Source organism: Neospora caninum, chromosome X, assembly GCF_000208865.1.
Source record: "Neospora caninum Liverpool complete genome, chromosome X".
Classification (NCBI taxonomy): Eukaryota; Apicomplexa; class Conoidasida; order Eucoccidiorida; family Sarcocystidae; genus Neospora; species Neospora caninum.
The window spans coordinates 4,985,606-5,005,534 of record NC_018396.1 but is presented as its reverse complement, the minus strand read 5'-3'; the positions used below and the strand labels follow the sequence as shown (position 1 = coordinate 5,005,534).

The following is a 19,929-nucleotide window of genomic DNA, read 5'->3' as shown; positions in this document are numbered from 1 at the left end:
CTGCATCTGGAATCGTTCTGCAACTCCGTCGTTGCCTTAGGAATCTCGACAAAATTTGACGCCCGTTGCGTTTGCGCCTCGCCATGCCCCAGGCAGCCTCCAGGAAAAAATATTAGGTTTAGATCTGGAGCTCTCTGGAGCGTTCCTCTTAATGAAAACATCCCGCTGCAGCGCCGCTGCCGCTGTGTGCCACAGTTTCGGGCCACTTTTCTCGGTTCTGTTGCATTGCTTGCAACGAAATCGTCGATCATCTGATACGTTGTTTCGCTCTTCTTCGTCTGTCTCAGAAAGCCGCTTTCTTGTGACGGGATATTGGCAACGCTACGAGTTACCAGTCCCCTTCGCACGGGTACCCGGTTTCCTTCGACTCGGTATTCGTGTCGACTTTGCCGACTGTTCTTCGCCCGTCACACTGCGTGCTGCTATATCGTAACCCTAAGTTCAGATGACTCCGTTTTGCTGCATGCCACGTAGGGGTGTTGTGAAGTTTAATCGGCACACCGAGTGCAGGACGCGGCGCGCGCCTGTCGCTTCGTGACGTGACTCCGAGTTAGAAATGTATCTCAAAGTCTCTTGCAGATTTCACAGGGGAAACCGCCAAACACATCCCCGTTCACCATGCAATGGTCTACCAAGTGTTTCCGGACAAGTCACACGTTTTCTCTTTTCCCGCAAACTGACCCTTTTTTCTTTTCCTGACACGTACGCGCCACACAACTGACAAAGAGATGCCACTGCGAAATGCAAAGTGAACCTGAACGAGAGGCGATAAGTTAGAAGGAACGAGAAGAGATAGCCTACAAAGTACTCGGCCAAACGAGTGCAATGTGCATGCGCCCGTCTCTTCTGCGTTGCCTCCGCAAAAAGGCCACAATCGCGAAAAGAAAATTTTCCCCGATGCGGTTTGTGTGGAGAAACAAAACACAAATCATGCATACGTGAAGCGAAAAGAACCTACACGCGCAGGGAACCTTGATTCGTTCTCCCCCCGAGTGCACCTCGAGCACAGACGCCCCCTCAACAAAAAGCATGAAACCTTTCTCGTTTAATGCATATTTCTATTTCTGGCTCGGCACTATCTCACATCGAAAGACCAGCTACGTGGGCTTTGATCCGGTGATGACACGCGATCAATACGCCCTGTTGCGCTCCCTGAAGACTGCACACAACATTCACATCGCCAGTACACACACACACACACACTCGATGAATAAGCACGATCGCTTCATGTTCACCCATCAGACGACCACAGTTCTCACCCTTTAACTCTCTTGGGGTCAAAAAACTCAACCCTCAATCCCTTCCCGAGACGAGCGACAGCTGTGTTCGGATGCTCCACCCCCCAACACCGAGAGCGCACACGTGCAAACGTCTACATACGTCTGTGTGATGAATGCGTGTCCTAAGAGCCCAAACTCGCCGCATCTGCCGCTCACCTCGGGGATCTCCGCCTTGCGCGGCGAACTCCATTTCCTGCTTAGACGAGGGGAAAAGCTCAATCATGCGTTTATCCATGCGGGCTCCGTTCTTGGCCTGGAACGCGCGGAACGCCTCTGCCGCGTCAACGAACTGGACGTACGCTTCGCCGGACGGCCGACCATCGATGGGAATTGTCGACGGTAGGATCGCGGCCATGTGGAAGCCGTTGAAAAATTGCTGCACAAAACGAGAAACAAACTTCTTGTTTGTGACGGGAAAAGGGTAACGGCCTCGTAGAAAACAGAGGGACGAGGTCAGTTCCTACGCGTGTCCCCATCACCCCCCTGGGCTATAGGCACGCACACGCGACACAGTGCAGATCGCGCTGTCTCACACTCGAACATGCGGCATCCCCCTGGCGACGCAGTCGGGTCCGTCCGCTTACCACAATGTGCTGCTCGTTCGCGCTGTAAGGCAGTCCTCGCAACCTCAACACCTGAGCGCTCCAGTTGCTAGAGTCCATGCCGCCATGGTGAGGCCCAGCCGGCGAGTATCCCCCACCGCCTCCGTAACCGCCGCCGTTGCCTCCGCCATAGCCTCCGTAGCCTCCGCCGCCTGCTCCGTAGCCTCCATAGCCCCCGTTGCCTCCTCCGTAGCCGCCGTTACCTCCTCCATAGCCGCCGTTGCCTCCTCCGTACCCACCACCGTAGCCTCCGCCGCCGCCGTAGCCTCCACCGCCGCCGCCATAGCCGCCTCCTCCTCCGTAACCGCCGCCGCCTCCTCCGTAACCGCCGCCGCCGCCGTAGCCTCCGCCGCCGTAAGGCGATCCATGGCCACCGTAGCCTCCACGCTGAGAAGTGCGAAGGGACGAACAAACGGCAGTTTTAGTCTCGATGTGCAACGCGCGAATGCACTAGGCGGTGCTCCTCAACGAAACTTTGAATGAAGAAAGCACACAGAGAACATCAGCAGTGTAGCTGGCAAAGAGCTCGCTCACTCCCGCTGTGTATGAGGCACCGCTAGCGCCGCCCCTGACGAGGCTTGCACTCTCCGCATTTCACATGAATCGCAAATGCAGACACGAAAATGACGAGCAAACTTACGCCCATGCCGCCTCGGAATCCGCCGCGACCAGGCCCTCTCATCGGGCCGGAGTTAAAGCCGCCGTGGTAGTAGCCGTCGAAGCCGCCTCTCACAGGCCGCTTCGCTCGCTGCATGTCTTCGCGCGTCGCAGGGTAGACCTCGATGAAGCGACGTCCTGGAGTGGGCACACATGGGAGATGTCGTAGGCGAGAAAAAAAGGTACACTGGAACAAAACCCACACGTGTGTGTTTTGAGCGTACGTGCGCCGAACAAAGAGACAACTGTCAGCTGAACAGAGATACACGCCTGAACACTCCCCAGAGACTCGCCCGTTTAAGCTGATTTATCAGTTTGGGTATGCATGCACCCCACAGTTTTAGGCACGACGAACGCCTACGCCGCAGATGCGCGACAGTCGCCCGTCCGCACTGACACATATCAATATCCCAGACTGATCGTTCGAACACAGACCGCAAGCAGATGACAAGTGAACTCCAGGCGTCGTGTACCCTCTTGGAGCACCGTGCTGATCCTCGAACCGGCGGAGACGCGCGGGTATACGTCCACAGCTCAACGTCTTCCGCTCCATCCGCGCACATTTGTCCCGTCCGTTTTCAATAGGTTTCCTGCCTCGCTCTCCCCGATCCTGTTGCTTCACAAGTCTTACCCATATATTTCTTATGAAGAACTTCACGAGCCTTCTCCGCCACTTCGGGGCTCGGCAACTCAACGAACGCAATGCCTGAGAGACGCCCGTCGCCGGTGACTCCCAAGACAACGTCATCGTTATGTATCTCGAAGCCTCCTTCCGCTGGACAACAAAAACACATCCACAGGCACACTGCATCGATTAAGAGAAAGACTGCGCTTCTCTCAACTAACGGCGCCGAAATCCAGAGATCGCGGTACAATTCGCTCCCCTTATGCAAAAACCCGCCTGCACGACGAGTCAATTCCCTTTAGGAAGTAAAGGCCATATGAATATATATATATATATATATATGCATTCACATTTTCCCTGAATAATGCATGCTTTGCAGTTATGCTGGCACAGCGCCCTGGAACCTGATTCCTGCACTTTGTACGAGGGATGCGCATATGGGTACGCGATTGACCACGTAAATGTATACAGACATACACACCTATACATGGAACGGCCTCGTGTGGACGATGGAAACGAAGCACATAAAAAACTGGATATGAGAAACACGGAGCTAAAATACTGGCACGACAAATTACCTTTGAAGAAACGGACGATTTCGCTCTCGCTGCAGGACCACGGAAGGCCTCGGAGTTTGACGACGTTCTGAAGAACGGAGTCAGCAGGCAAGAAATCCAAACTCAATCGCTTCGTAGTTTTGCAGAGCTCCTGTCTTCCTCAACCCGCCAGAAAGACACACGGGAGGAACTCGCACCATTCCTTCTTCCGAGCCGCGTGCACGCAAACACGGGGACCGAGAGGTGCTCTCAGCCCGTCTGGTGTATCCCACCCCAGGAGCTGGATCGCTTCTACACATTCAGACGTCAAGAATGCCTCTCACGGTACCCGCCAACTGCCGTCTTTTTTCCAGACACAAAAAAGCTTCTCCGGCCTCCAGCAAAGAGACTTACCAGGTTCATCCGCCTCGACGCGTCGAGGCTGTCTGTGTTGCCAGAAATGGCCGCCATGACTGTTTTTCGGCGGTCGTCTGCCTTCTGGAACTCTTCCTCCGAAGCACGGAAGACCTAAAAGCCGCAAATGCCGAAACAGACACAGCTGCACAAAAAGATATACCTACTAGCACATATCTACGTAGACAGATGCATATACGCATGCACCCACACACGCAAGGGCCAGTGCGTCTCAAGATCCGCGTACACGTGATGTATATGCAGATACCCATGCGTTTGGAAAAAAGTGCCAGTAAAACAGAGATATAATGCAAATGCTGCAGGTATCGACGCACCTCGATCCAGCGCGTCCCCAGAAGACGGCCGTGGAGATCCTTGATCGCTTGCTCTCGAAGACCTGGGTCCGGGAGCTGTACGTACGCCTCGCCGGTTGTCCTTTTCTGGAAAGACACACAGCACGAATCCAGTTTCTATGAGAGCAGCCCGTTGTTCCGAAAACAGATGAACGGCCGTTTCTGCCAAGGTCACAGAGCGTGGGAAGACGCGTACGCAAACTTCCGGACCACCCACGGGACCGCAGTTTCACCTCACTGGCAGCACAGGAACCGAAGACCCGTCCACCTCACGCTGCGCGTATCCACACCGAGAAACTGAAAGCACTCAGCCTCAGACCACGCTTCTCTCAGGAGAGAAAAATCGCACGACTGCACAGACTCCAAACATATTCGCACATGCACATGCCTATATACATATATATATATATATATATATATATATACGGATAGACCACGACACGCGTCCTATGCCTGGCAGCGTCCCACCGCCTTTGCTGCAGGCAGTATATATATTTATATATTTCTCCGTTTTTTTGCCGGCTTCAAAGGCTCTCTTCGAATTCCCCTTCGCCGTGGTGTATGGGGCTCCGACGGCTCGTGCGAGGCAAGTCCCTTACATCGAACCCGATGCAGATGAGGACGTTGTCATTCTCGAGGGCGACGACAGGCTTGAAAAAAGCGACGACGTTCTCTTCCTGCACATCCCAAGGGAGCCCTCGAAGGCGGACGACAAATGTCGGTTTCGCAAGCCTCTCTTCGCCGTTGCTAGGCTTCTCTTCCTCAGCAGCGCTCGCCTGGATTTCCGCGGGCACCTCCGCCGGAACCGCCTGGTCCTCTTCCCCGGCCAGTTCCGCGGTCGCCTCCACAGGCTTCTCCGTCACATCTGCCATCGTTGAAACAAGTCCAATGTGTCTCTCGAGCTCTGCCTTCACAAAGGGAACCAGACTACGCCTCTCGCGCTAGGGAAACTCTGGCGAGACAGCCGCTTTTAGCTGAAGACAGAACGCAGCACACACAGGCATGCAGGTAACAAGCACAGCACGCACACGAAGAGACCCAGGAAAAAAGCGGAACATATCTCCTTTTTGGCGTGCCTCAAAAGTGGAAGCCGGGCACTACCGACGACACCCTGAAAGTAGGCACGGCCCATGGCGACACAGGGACACTCCCGTTTACATGCAAGAAGACAGCCTCCCACACACGATTCCAGCACACGGGAATGACGCGCACACGTGCACCTCTATTCATGAACACGATTTTAAAACATACATGCACATACAACGGATATACCTCTACATACGTCGTACCTGCTCACACCTTCACACACACATGCATATATATACATATATATATATATATATATGTATATGTATATATATATATATATATATATATATGTTCCCAGATACAGGTCTAGACGGGCACGCGCATATGTGCACATATCCAGTGCATTCCTTTGTTCCGGTCTCGAAACCAAAGGCCTCAAGGTGCGAACGCGTCGGCACGAACACCGGCGGCGGCACGTCCCTCTACTGACGAGAACTACAAAATGCACGGACCATTCCGCGACTACAAAACGGTTGACGGAAAAAACGACGCGACCAAGTAGAATGGAGAGGAAGAGACAGCGGACAGGCGGACCGGGGGACGGGGCAGAGAGGGACAAAACGCAAGATCACGAAAAAGATACAGACACGAACGACTGCGACAGAAGAACGGGGAGGCAGACAGACGAGAAGCAGTGCAGAGACACGCAGTGGGAAGAGGCGCCCAATACAGAGCCATGTGCGGGGCGTCAATGGAGAGACAAAGAAAGGCACACAAACAAACAGGATGGAGTGGGCTCTTTGAAACCAGCCGACGCCTCTCACAGCTTCCGGCTGTCGTGTCTGGAGGCCGTCACATGACGCGGAGCGAGAAGAGTTCGATTCTCTTGTCGCACAAACCCCAAGTGTCTTGCGGAAACCCAGGAACTTTCGTGGCTTATCGGAGAGAAACCGGGGCGTTACTTTGTGGAGACTCTAGAAAGCGCCCCTCCCTTTTTTCATTCTTCCTTGTGAAGAAAAGAGTCGCCCAGAGGGCTCCACAGATGCTCGCGAACCGAGAACATTAGTCCGCTCGCCACACTCCACCACGGTTGGCGAAACATGACAGCAACGAGAGAAAGAACTTTCCTTTGCAACACCCATTGGTGACTCTATCGGTGACGCGTGCGTCGCCCAGACACGTACAGGACCACCGCCTCCCGACAACAGCCCCGACACAGGGCAAACAGCGTTGGATGCTTCTCTTTCGAGGGAAAGGGAAGGGGAAACCGATTTGCTTCTCCAACAGCAGGCAGGCACTCCATCGGCTACGCAACCACGCACGGGCAGCCTCGTGAGCAGAAAAGGGAGACGTTTCTTTGACGGCCCTCACTCGACACAAAACTGCTCGTTGGTCAGCGCCACGTCAAAAACTCAGAGAGAACCGCAGAAACACGGCGGAAGACCGCGTAGACAGAGTGAGATCTTCGATAGCCCACTACGACGACAAAAGAATCCTCACAAAGTTCTCATTTTGACATGGTTCTCCCGCTCGCACGTGTTCACACGCAACGCCCTCGCGACTGTCACGCCTCGCCACGGTGTCTCTACGTCTCCCCGCTCAACCCTCCGCACATCCCTCCCTCTTTCGCTCTGCCCGCTGGATCACAACACATAGAAAAATAAGCAGACATTGCGTGTATTCAAGTCCGCATGGAGTTCCGTCACTCTACACAGAGTCCAGTCCCTCTCCATGTCCTCATACGGTCGATACGAGCACACATCGAAACCGGCATGAAACGACGAATGCACTCGGACACCGAAAAGCTTCCAGAGGATTTGTGTGACTGCTGAGGCGCGAGCGCGTTTTTTTCCAAGTGAAAGACAGTGGGGCCGACTATCAAACAAAGTGTCACCGTGGAGACCGTGTAGCTCTAATCCGGGTCTTGTTCTGTCTGTGGAAGAAGTCGCTAGATGTGTGCGGACAAAGTCGTAGTCCACACGGCGCTCATCGGGCGGGAAGCACAGTAACACTTGGGGAAGTTCCTTGTTTCGCCAAAACGAGAGAAAAGTAACCGGCTGACACGTCCTCGCCGACGTCGCGGGCGCATCAGCGAAGGCGCACGCACGCATGGAGGCGGCCTGCCGCTCTCTACGCTACGCGAGTGCTTGGAACCCGCCCCTGTTGTCTAGCAAGAGGCAAGTGAGCAGAAGATGTGGAGTACGTGTGCAGGTCAAACATATCGCGCGGTTCTCTACACTACACGGCTACGGCGACGCTTCGCCACTGAACTGGGAGAGAGGGAGAGAGGGGGGCGGGGGGGGGGGAATACGGTCACCCGCAGCGACTCCTGCAACGGCCGAGGACAGTCAGCGCCAAAACTAGCGCGAAGCAATAGCGAGCAGCGTTTTTGGAGAAAGACATTGCGCGGTCCGCAGTACTGCTGCATCGAGAGCTAGGAAAGTTTCGAAGGAACTGGAACCCACCTCAATATGAGCGAACACGCGTGTGCGTGACCGTGTTGCGGTGACCCTCCTCAATTTGCGTCCTCTCCCTCCGTGCCGTCTCTTCGCTCCCCGATCCTGCGCCAGATTCCCCTTGAAAACGACCCGGAGCCTCCCTGTACGATCGCGCGCTCCCCTGAAAAACACCCGCAAATAGCCCACGCTTCACAACCTGAAAATGCGTTTCGCACAGGAAAAGCCGGTAAGGCCCCTGCACAAAAAGACCCCTGCGGTGTCCACGTTAGTCGCCTGCTGCAGGCGCATAAAGTCGCTCTTCTATCAAAACAACGGTACAGAAGACAAGCTACGAAGAATGCCCGCTTCTTTGGGTCCCGCGAACACCAACAACACAAACTTGTCCACGACCTGAGGTGTATCGACACCTGATAAGTGCGGCAGCAACAAGTCCGGAACAAAACCTGCAGGCGCTGTGCCGCTGAGGAAGTTCACATGACAATTCTACCACCCGGAGGAAACAGGAAAAATCGCACGGAGAAAAGTGTCCGGAACCGTCTCCCAAAACACAAATCGCCGAAGCGGGCGGACAAAAGAAAAAATTTTTCCAACAGAGCTCAATTTGCCTGCGTGACCCAAATCCGGACCACAGAAAAAAGATTCCACCCGTTTCCTGGCAAAGCAGCATCTACAGCAAATGCCCGGGTTGGTCAAGGGGGTGCGTGTGTGTGTCGTGGATGCGGAGAAGCAGAAGAACGGACAAGTCACGAGACAGGCCTTTCCATACACACACTTTCGTGGCAACAGTGCCGAGAGAAATCCATCCGCGGGAAGATGGGATGTGGCTACCGTCTCGACAACAGCCTCGTTCCGTGAAGATACTTTCCGGTTAAAAAGACGGCCGAGGACGGGAGCGGAGTTGTCTTTAGTTGACGAACAAAATCCCCAAATGTGCACGTCGGCGACAGCGGCTAGTAAGCCAAAAACTTCTGCCTTCCTCTACGTCACTTGCCGGGATCCTCGCTTGAAGATTCCAATGACAACTGGTATCTCTCCAGCTCCGGACTCTGTTCCCCTTTGAGACGCGGCCGGCGCACGGGTAAGCGGAAAAGCACGGGAAAATGTTTCTCCGCGGTTCGGGAAGAGCACACGCAGCGCACTTACTGGAAACGCCGAGACGATTTGGTACGGTTGCGAAGTTGAAGCTTGCCGAAGAAATCAGTCTTTTTCAGGTTGCTGCCACAAGCTCAAAATATGTGCGTGTGGGAATTTGCGATACGACGCTCGGGAAAGTCCGCTCCCTTCGGCAAAAGAACGGCAGTTTAAGGAACGAAAATTTCCGAAGGCAACGTGTTAAGAAGAAGCAACACGTGCTTGAGAATGTCATCGATAGAGAGCAAAAGTAGAAATGGCGAATTTCGAGAGGGCCCGTCTACCCCAGTGCATGTAAATCCGCAGGTGTAGTGGACCGGGAGGCCGCTATGAAGAAGGGGGGGAGGCGCCTGGGATACAGGGAACAGGGCAGCGCGCTGTTAACCCACGCCGAGCCGCTTCTCGCCAACAGGACTCCTGCCTGCGATTCGTTCCTTCAGAGCCTGCTAACAAAGTGGAGACTGTGCACATTTGACATATAACGTCGTTCATGCGTCTGTTGGAGAGCTTTTCTCAGACGACTCCCGGGACGCCCCTTTCATGCGAAGCGATCGCACCTCGAGTCTCCCATCTGCACAGACAACGCCGCTGCTGACAAGGTTCCCAGAGGTTACCACACAGTGACGTTCACACCCCTGTAGAATGAAGCAGCTACAGTGGATGCAAGTAGATGGATAAAAATGTCCGCAGCTGCGGTGGGTTTTGAAAAGCTCTCGGTGTTCTGTATTCACTCCAAAAGTAAAATCGGTGTAGGGAGTAGGGACAGAGGTACCCGTTCGCGCGACTCGATTTCTACGGGGTTAATAGCGCTCCGTGCTCGACAGGACTCCCGACGTGTACATCTCTCGCTCGCAGACAAAACGGCGGCAATCTAGAAGCGAGAGAATTGTACGAAGCTCTTCGAAGCGCTTTCACGCACATTCTCTAGAAAGGAACGCTACTCGTGGTATTTCAGCAACAACTCCGCAACGCGTTCCCAGTCCCCCGTTTCTGGTGGAACTAACACAGCCTTCACTGGAATCCATCTCGAGTGGAGTAACCACATCCGGGGTATTCACACCATTCACATCCTGAACTGACTAAAATGCTGAATCGAAAAACGGTGGTCAGTGAACGAGCATGTGCCTCACCCTACACCCAAAACGTAGTCCAGAGGTTGAGATACCTTACGAAGGAACTCAGCTCGATGTTCTGACCTGACCTTTGGTTTCTTGCTGGAGATGCTGCCCTTAGGTTCCAACTGAGCACTTGTCAGCCCTAGCGCCATCAGGGGCGTTGGGGGAATCTCGCCGAATCTTCATGCGGAGTTCCACAATCTGGTATCAGCCCCCGCAAAATTCATGGCTAACGGACAGCCAAAAGTTAGATTCGCAGGCCGGTTCGCTGCAGGATCAGGCTAAAGTGACAAGATACATCCCCTTGGCCTTGTGCGGTGTCGCCGGTTAACAAAGCATTAAAAGAAGAGAACGGTGGCATTACCAACGCATCTGCAGGAGAACATGGAAGTTCCTTTCAATTTCGTTAGCTGAGGATGGAAACTGCTGCTACTGGATGTTTTTTGCGCCGGGAGAACACAGGTTCTCCCGCACCGTATAATGCAGTTTCAAACGGTGATGCACTCGTAGCCGTGATGTGCCCAGGTGGCCCAGGGTCTGTGCACTGACCGAAAACTCTTCCGAGTGCTCGTCAGGAAAAAGCCGGGAATCCAGCTTTTTGGGGCGTTCTGCCTGCCTGCGCCGATTGGAGTGTAACTCTGGTGGGTTGGCCCGGCCATTGCAGCAGTAACCCCATCCGAGTGTTTGTCGGTTGCAGCGTGCGCAAATGCTCATTCATGACCTTCGCTCCGTTTCTGTTTCTCTCGAAAACAGCGACTGTCAAAGGCAGGAGACAACATACTCGTGTTCCACACGATCCGCACTTTTTCACTTGCGCTGCGGCGCAACTGACTACGTCTCAGGTAGAGTCAGCGGAGAAGAAAGCAAGCTATGCAGGTCATACTGAGCTTTCTTTTCGGCCGCAAATCTCGATGATTTCCCCTTGCCTCCAGTGTTTCAGAATTGTCTCTCAGCAACGCATTAGTCGCATTGGATCCGCGAAACATTAACGCTCCTTTCCAAAACACATACACGCGTCACTGCACTCAGCCTAAGCGTTTCAGCACATGCTGCGACGGGGGCTAATCCGGACACCTCATGGGCACTACAATTGCGCGCTCCCCTCCAGTTCTGCGCGTTCGCGTTCCTTTTCTTTCCGACGACGCCTGGCCCAGTCGACGAACTCATCAATGACCAAAGGCCAAGCGCCGTCTTCGTCGTAGTCGTCGAGGGAGACGGACGATCGTTGCGCATGCATGAAATCGAAAAGCATGATCCAGGGATCCTTAGACAGGGCACTCGCCCTCTTTCGGTGCTCCTCCTCAATGAAGTCGTACCACTCTGTCATGAGAGGGAACTCGGATTCGCACAGGAGGAGCCGCCAGTAGGCGACGCAAAGATCGAGGGGTAACGCTTTTTGGCCAACATCCAAAGAGTAAGTGAAAGCGTAGGAGTAGACTTGACGCGCTAAGGCTTTGTCCTCGGATAGCCGTGCGCGAATTTGAGGCACGACTTCACGAAGCGCTGCCGCTGTGCACACCCCCGAACGATCCATGCCACGTGTGAACTCCTCCTTCGTGATTCTTCCTTGTTCCGCACACTCGCAGAAGAAAGCGAAAACGAGGAAGAAGACGTCGTCCAAACCCACACCTAGATCTTCGGCAAGACGTTCCAGTCCGGCAACCTCAATCGCTCCATCTCCCTCTCGTCCTGCGTCTCCCGGCGCTGAGCTGGGGCCGTCCCGCTGGGCGTACGCTTCAAAGGTCTCGGAAATCTGTCGGTAACGGTCATCAGCCCTCGCCTTCGCCGCAGCCCTCCCCCGCGAAGAAGAACCGTAGGACGCACTGACTGCGCTGATGTTTCCGTAAGAAGAGTGACTGGGTGGTGTGCGTCTCGGCTGCTGCATAACCTTCTGGTCCCGCGACGACATTGCAAAGTACGCGTCCACAGCGCGGCTGAGGTCGAAGCTGTGTCTCCGCAGAAACTCAGCTGCGCCTGCTCGGTCCGTACAGCCCGTGACAGACTGGAACGTTTCCAGAGTCTGCTGCGTCCTCCCCGAAGGAAGCGCTCCTGAGCCCCGACTAGCCATTCTGTCCGCGAGAAAGAACCGCGTGTGGAACAAAGACACTGTAGTTTTATCCGCCAAACGTCCTGTTTCCGTTTTCACGGCCTATCTTTGCGTCATTCTCCGGTGTACGGACATCGCTTCGTCGCCTCGACTCCTGCAAGGCAGAACCTAGGATTCGCAGTTTAACCTTTGAAGAACTGACTTTCGAGGTAGACGGAAAGCGTCTGGGTTAGACGACGCAACTGAGTACGCTGACGAACTGGAACGCTGCGCGTTGGAAGAAGTCGGAGAGTCGAAACTCGTCACAGGTGGCGGGGGTATGGACCTGGTTCGCAGATACCCATTTTAGAGTCGTGCAAGTTTGTCGAAAAGGAGAGACTGAGTCAACGACAAGCGATTAAAGGAATAAGAGGAAACCAGAAAACAAAGAATTGTAAACGTGAGAACCGTCAACGCACGCTGTGTGGCTCTTGCGACTTTTTCTTGGCGGTGAAACGGGTGCTGCACTGTGTCTGGGCACCTCTGGATCCTGAACCCAGATACCAGGCTTTGATACCGAGTAGCAAAGGAGGTTTCTGGCACGCTATAGAGGTTTTCCGTCGTCAAAACGTCCGAGGCTACGAGGCCGAATTGCCTCTTTTTACCGCCCCTTTTGAAAGACAGGAGAGAACCCGCCTCTCGTCTCTCCAACGAGTCCGGCTTCAGCTCGGTTCACGCCTCTCACGACACGCCAGAAACACAGATCCGAGAACTGAGGTGAAACGATGACTAGTCGGTACCTCAGAAAGAACCAAAGACTGAAACGGAACACTCGATTATCGACGGGGATTGCCTCACGTCGCGCGCGAGAAAAAATTGAAGCATGCAGCGCCAGCGCATAATCCGCTCCTGCAGAGCAAACACCGGAAGGATTCTGCGGTGACGCTTTACTCATGCGCTAGGAGAAACGTATGGATCTCCATTTCCAACATGCAGGAGATCGAAATAAGACGTTCAGTACAAATGCCCAGTCGCCTAAACACACTCTTTGCAATATGTCGCGCATGCAGGCGCAGCACGTTTAACCAAGGACTGCAAATGAAGACGGATCTCATCAATATATGCGAACTGGAGGTTACTCGTCCACGGAACAAATGCAGAAACTCAGTGGCAACGCAGTGTTGCCCAAGTGCGACGGAGTGGGAGGACAAAGTAAAACGCGGCCTCGTGCTTTCGTAAGTCCGCACGCTGTGAACACGGCAAGACACTGTCCACTGCATGCCTCGGCCATCCATTGGCTGAGATCACGGCACTTCCAACATACCGTTGTATCCACGAACCAGCCAAAAATAACTTGTGTGGCGAAGAACTCCGCTGGCGTGCTCGATTTGAGTATACAGTTGAAACGGACGAGAAGCTTGATCGCTACCGCTCCACACGTACTTTGGCGGTCGCGACTCCTCGACGAAGCTACGCAACCGATGGACAAATATGCAAAGCAGAAGGGGCCTTTAAAGAAGGCAACAAGACGGCATATCGCAGCTGTCGTGTTCTGGCAAAAAAAGCGATACGTTCTGCGAGACACAGCGCGCTAGGCCAAACAAGTGCAGAGGGCTAAGTGATATTGTCAAAGGCCACACGTGGACAAGCATGCCGCCGTGTCCTAAAGATTCATCGGGATCTTTAAGTGTGTCATGTGTGGAAGAAAAGGTGCTCTAACAGCAAACACGGGAAATTCCATGGCTGCCAGTAAACAGACACACGCACGCTATCCTTAGGCGGCCTGCAACAGCCAAGGAAAGACAGTCCACGTGTGCGACGCCTCATTCTGACGGTGCCAAAGTTAATGGAAGCAGGCATACGTCAAAATGCTCTCCACAAACGGAAAAGCAGCAGAAATAGGCTCTGTTTCCCACCGGCGGTCTGTGTCCCACGGCGGGTGCCTAAAATAGATTTGGGTTCTCGCCGCGACAGTGTCGGTTTCACTTGGAACAGTGTTGAAAAAAGTTTTTTCACTTCACCCCAAAAAGAAAACCCTCTAACTCTTTTTCGCACACTGCGAATTTCCTCTTTGCTCGACTTCCTGGTCAGTTCATTCCCGCCGATCCGTTTCCACGCGTACACCTGAGCAGACGGGAAGGCCTAAACGGATATCAGGGTCCCCTGCATGCAGATGTATGCACATGCATTTATATATATATATACTGTATGCCCCGCCGCGACAGCCGATATCGCCCTTCCTGCGCTACTGGAAGTCGATCTTCAGACAGCATACACAGACAAGCGTATGCTTCTTGATGTACACGTCGGTATGTGTGCATCTGCGGTGTATAAACATATATTTATAGAAGAGTGCAGATTAGGCGGTTGAGTTGTTTGCATCCGTTTGGACACCCTGTTCAAAAAGTTCCGGCCTGTGAGGCAACGGAAACTTGGGCCGAAAGATCCAGCGACTTGCATCCGCGGGAGGCCGCCATTTCCATCCGCCCAGAGAAGCTTGCGGAGGCGCGACACGTGAACGGCCACTGGCGATTTCTGGGTGTTTTAGATAACGTGAAGTGCATGCGTGTCTCTGTTCGGAGTCAGGCGCCTCGGATGCCGCGGCTTGCTGCTGCGCTCCTGTGGCATCTGGCGTCGGACCTGCCTCCAGCTGGGAAGTGGAAGAGGCAGCGAGTTGCCCAACAGTCAGGCGGCCAAAGACCAAAGCGTGAAAAGGGCGGCGCTGGAGACGCGAAACACAGAGCGAAACGGACGAGAAGTGAACAAGATGAGAAGGATGAGCGAGACATACACAGTGACAACATCCTCATAACGAGAAACTGACGGGACGCACACAGAGAAGAGAAAGGGGAGAGAAGAGAAAGGGGAGAGAAGAGAAAGGGGAGAGAAGAGAAAGGGGGAGAGGGAGAAATACGAGAGAAGACAGAAACGAGAGGGAAACAGGAAGAGAGAAGGACTCGAAAGGGACAAAATGAAGTAGGCCTCTGTATCTCTATATGTAGAGCGGTCCGTTTGCACACAACCATCCACAGATGCATCTGCGTAGGCCGCTAGCTGCAGAGATTGCTATGCACATTTATGTGTATCTATATACATATGCACATCTAGATACACATACGCATATATATAGGCATGACACCCCACCTTGTAGTAGATTTCTCTCGGAGAGAAAACCAATTGTTTCCGTCCTGCTCTCTCGAGTCTTGGCTGATACGCATCCACAGCGGGGGCTCCACAGTGCGTGTGATCTGAAGCCTCGTTTCTGTCCTCTCCACTTTCTGCTTGGGGATCTGTGTCTCCAGATGCTGCGTGTGTGCGTACACCCCGCGCTTGCATCCTGTTCGCTTTCCGCCCGAGATGCTTCCATGGGTCACTATCAGCTTCACGCCAGAAGAACGAAGAGGCGCCTCGGAGAGGCAGACTGTGCATAAGCTCGTATAAGTTCCTCTCCGCGAAAGGTTTCAGTCCGTGGAAAGCAAAGAACGCAAACGAGAGTTGGCGGCGCGAGGTCCACCTCTTGGGATGGGAGTGGAGAAGAAACCGAGGAACTGAGCCGGGCCACCAGCGTTCTGAACACGAGGGACAACGGAGACAGGAGAGAAGCAACAAAATGGAGGCAGAGAAGACATACACAGGAGAAGCTCTGTCCCTCCCCTTGCATTCCCGCCTTTACGGTTGAGGGCCGAACGCCCGCCTCTACACGTGATGAGAGCCTCCTGTGGGAAGCTTGAGAGCGCACATGTTTGCATATGTCCAATGCACTATACACATACTGCGTTACGTGGAAATTGAGTCAAAGCGTTTCAACTTGCGCACGTGGAAAGGAGACGTCCTCGTATGTGTTTTCTGCGGATGTCCGCCCTATAAAGTTGTTATCAGTTTTGCGAACCCTTTATCTAAGTCAGCCCACGCAGCAGCACGCATTGCTTTCTCCCGTTCTCTCTCTCTAATGAAAAACAAACGTGACAGCGTGCTTTCGTTCTTCTCTCCTGCCGCGCGACGCTGACTCCATTCATATATATATATATATATATATGTATCTGTCACTACCGGCTCCGAGAGCTATACTCGCGCCGTATGGAGAAATCGCTGCACATTTGGCTGGCTGCCTCCACACACACACATGCATGCATCCCGACAGCGGTACACGCCCAAATCAATTCATCTTCTGCCGTTTGTGGCGACACGCGCACGAAAGTTCTTGTGCATTTCTGTCCGTGACCGTCTTCGCGCTTACGCCGGTGTGGCGACCTGTAGCGAGACTTGTAGGGGAAGAAGACATGAGGAAATTTGTACCCTGTCTTCTTTGGTTCTCCAATTGCCGACTTCAGCGGCGGGGGGATCTCTTTTTCTGTTTGAATGTTCACATCTCCGCTCGCCATCTTTGAAAATTTCGGCCCCGAGTCTCCCCGCCAGGCGGAGAGCGAAGACCAGAAAGCGTGCGGGCGAGCCGCGGCTCGGGAGGTGCTGGTCCAAACGATCGCGGGGGGAACCGTTCACGTTGTTAGGCAGACGAGTCGGCTATTAAGGACAGAGCAAACAAGGAAATGGACAAGGAAGCGACCCAGAGAGAAGTGCGGTTTCGACGGGGGCGTACTACGATTGGGAGAAAACACCTCAGGAGCGAACACGGGCGCAGCGGAGCGTAAGAAAGGCGTGAGAAAGGCGAAGGAGAGAGTCGGACGCGGGTGAAAAGCAGTCACGACAGACAGCAGAGAAGAGCGAAGTCGAACAACGTGGAGAGGCGGAAGGGAAGCCGACTAGGAACAGGAATTGGAGGAGGCGAGCACAAGGGCGGACCAGAGAAACCAGCAACGAGGGAGGGGCTCGATCGGGCGCTTAATGTCCGTCCATCATGGATGCGAGCGTATATTCTCGAAATTCTCCTTCAGAGAATTAAAAGAATAGAAGAAGGAAACGTCATGAACACGAAGGGAGCCTTCTCACCCGAGAAATTGCGGCACAAAAGTGTTCTGTCTCCAGTGTGCATGCCCACATGCAGTGTTTTTTCTCTGTTGCCGCGTTCGGCGAATGCGTTCCGCTGCCGCCTTTTCGACACCAAGACTGCCACTGAAACGTTTTTTGACAAAGACTCGAACGGGAAAAGAAACTCAATATACCGAAAGCGAAATGTCGTTCAGGAGCTGCTGCGAAAAAGGAGAGAGCGGTACACAAAGTGGGACGCGGTGCTATCAATTCCGCTCGCCGCTCTCGTAGCTAAGGTGTATGTACACAGCGTAGCTCGAAGCGGGTGACCGTCGCGGGTGTCCCATCCGTTTCGGGTAGACCCTTGCGCACACGTTTCATCTCACCGATAGCAAACGCAGTTTTGTGGTCCCGATGTTTACTCTTCAAAGGCTTTCTTCAGTCTTCTCGATTGACACCAATTTTCATCTGTCTTTTCCGTGTTCGCGTGGCGATTTTCTGCTAAGCTGTCCCGGGTGGAACTCGTGTCTAGTCTTCTGGCCGTGTCAGAGAGCAGCGATACTTCGATAGTTAATAGGTTTCTCGGCTTTTGCGGGGGAGCCAAACGGACGAACAAGAACTGCTCAACCCTCGGCTTCTTCTCTCTTCCTGTTTTTGGCCACTCTGCTCGCACTAGTGCCTGCTGGACGGCGATTCAAAAGCCGAAAAAGTTACGTGCGTGGTGAACTGACGCTCTCCAGGCTTGGCTCTCCGAACACCGAGCGAGAGATAGAGGTCCGAGAAGGCATGCGAAAACAGATAAGCTATTCGGTTGCCACTGCCAAAGCATGTGAGTTCGAACCGCATTCCGATGCTCTTTTCAGTTTCGCTGGAACGCGTAGACGGCGGCAGCTACTCCTTGTGAGTAGGCTACGCCATGTGAACTCACGCGAAAAGCACGCGCAGTCCAAGTCCACTTTGAATCGCCGACGTTCCTCCTCAACACATTGTGGCAGAGAGAAGGGACACTTTCGTCTTGTTTTTCGCTCCGAGATCTACCAACAACAAACCCCTCTGGCGGTCTGAGGAGCGAGAGGCGCACGTAGCCGGCACTTCAAGCAGCTTATGACCGCTCCGAACAGAAAGTGGTTTCTACGTAGTGCTTTGCAACTTTTGACGAATTCTCATGCTTATACACAGCTGCTCAGGGAACGGCTTCTGGTGGAAGCCGAAACGCCAGTTGTTCGGCGCGTCGAGCAGTGCTGTCATCGGCCACCCCCCTCCTCCCCCCCCCCACCCCCCCTGCCGCTGCGTAACATCCACGCCAGGCAGCTTTGTCTCTTCTAATCTGCAACAAACCCAGTGTACATATTTCTATATATATGTTAACAGACACAGAAACAGCAAACGACATTCGTGCATCTAAGTCCCGTCCGCATCTGAGGTCTTTCTCTCCCTCTATTTTCTATCGATAGACGAAGCATGAGTCACGCCCACTCCTTGCCTCTTCATTCTGGTTGAAGAGCGAAGTCAGGCAAAGAAGAACAACGCGGAAAGGCCACAATGCAGACCTCTGTGGGATGTGTGCAGCGAGTGAGGAGCGAAAAGTGTGGGGCGGAGATGCTGGGGAGTGCATGGAGAACAGGTCTCATCAGTCCACAAACGAGGAGACTCAACAGACGCCGCGACATATCTTTTTCACTGCGACATCTGGAGCACCAAAACTGGCGACAGCTGGGATGCATGCGACCACCACAGAGTCTCTTGCCTCACCGTTTCCACGAGCAAGAGGAAACAGACGCAGTTGACTGGCCCCGAGGTCGGTGTCTCTCTCCGCGAGCGCCGTCAGAGTTCCTCGGAAGACTGCGGGTGTCTCTTCCTTCGCTGTCCTCTGCCTCGTCGCCTGCTCCCGGGCAATGCTCTGCTTCCTTTCCTTGGCATGCGTCGTTTGTTCCGAGTTTGTCGCATTCCCGCCTTTTCTCTGCAAGCACTCGGCGTCCGCCTGTTGCTCCTGCCTGGACCAGGAGCCGGCGGTATCGCTCTCTCGCCCACGAGGAAACAAGGGCAATGGGAGGAAAGGAAGCCGAATGTCGACAGACAACCGAGCATGGCGGAAGACGAAGAGAGGCAAGGAGAAGGTGCTCGCAACGAAACGCAGCGGAGGAAACAAATGAAGGACGGGAACGGCAAACGGTGGGGGCCTTGGCCTGTGGAGAGACCGATATTCCCTTGAGAGAAGGAATCTGTAGTCCAGATACTGTGCACCGTTCGATACACAGCAGAGACAGAGCCTCCTCTCTGTCTCACCATCTTTCGCGACGAGCACCGGCCTCTTTGGTGTCGTGGACACCTACTCACCTCTCGTCCACACCTCTCCTTGCTTCCACTAGCCCTTCGTCCTCGTCTCCAGTTTCGTTCTTCTCTTCCTCGCATCTCTCTCCTTCGTCTTCTTCCTCATCTCCTTCTCCCTCTTCCTCATCTCCTTCGTCTTCTTCCTCATCTCCATGCTCCGATCGCGGCATCGAACGCCTTCCAGAAAAAAGATTGCAGTGTGAACGAATCGCCTAGAGTGTTTCTTTTTGCGTTCGAGAGCCGGGAGAAACACGTGAAATGAAGCGAGAAGAAAACACGTTATTGTGTCTCCCAAAACGCAGAGGCGACAGGGAACGAAGAGCGCTCTGGCCTCTGTTCTCAGCTCTCTCTGCACATGGACCGTTTCCATGGTAAAGAGCTGGGCCTTTCCCCGGTCTCAGCATCAGACTTTTTGTGCCTCGCGGTCTCCCTCGTTGTCTCTCGG

General features: G+C 53.8%; 3 protein-coding genes across 3 annotated transcripts; all 3 read right to left on the bottom strand.

The window, feature by feature from the left end:
* Positions 1-1,130: 1,130 nt before the first annotated feature.
* On the bottom strand, positions 1,131-5,339 carry NCLIV_050590 (GL11864, related; the record flags this gene model as incomplete). Its single annotated transcript, XM_003884612.1, has 9 exons — positions 1,131-1,159; positions 1,437-1,656; positions 1,865-2,269; positions 2,523-2,677; positions 3,171-3,314; positions 3,743-3,809; positions 4,115-4,228; positions 4,450-4,554; positions 5,067-5,339. 9 exons carry the CDS (start codon positions 5,337-5,339, stop codon positions 1,131-1,133), a joined length of 1,512 nt encoding a protein of 503 aa, XP_003884661.1.
* Positions 5,340-11,285: 5,946 nt separating this feature from the next.
* On the bottom strand, positions 11,286-12,269 carry NCLIV_050580 (Zgc:154015 protein, related; the record flags this gene model as incomplete). Its single annotated transcript, XM_003884611.1, has 1 exon — positions 11,286-12,269. One exon carries the CDS (start codon positions 12,267-12,269, stop codon positions 11,286-11,288), a length of 984 nt encoding a protein of 327 aa, XP_003884660.1.
* A 2,317-nt stretch (positions 12,270-14,586) lies between these two features.
* Positions 14,587-16,609, bottom strand: NCLIV_050570 (conserved hypothetical protein; the record flags this gene model as incomplete). Its single annotated transcript, XM_003884610.1, has 3 exons — positions 14,587-14,949; positions 15,372-15,796; positions 16,465-16,609. 3 exons carry the CDS (start codon positions 16,607-16,609, stop codon positions 14,587-14,589), a joined length of 933 nt encoding a protein of 310 aa, XP_003884659.1.
* Positions 16,610-19,929: the final 3,320 nt, after the last annotated feature.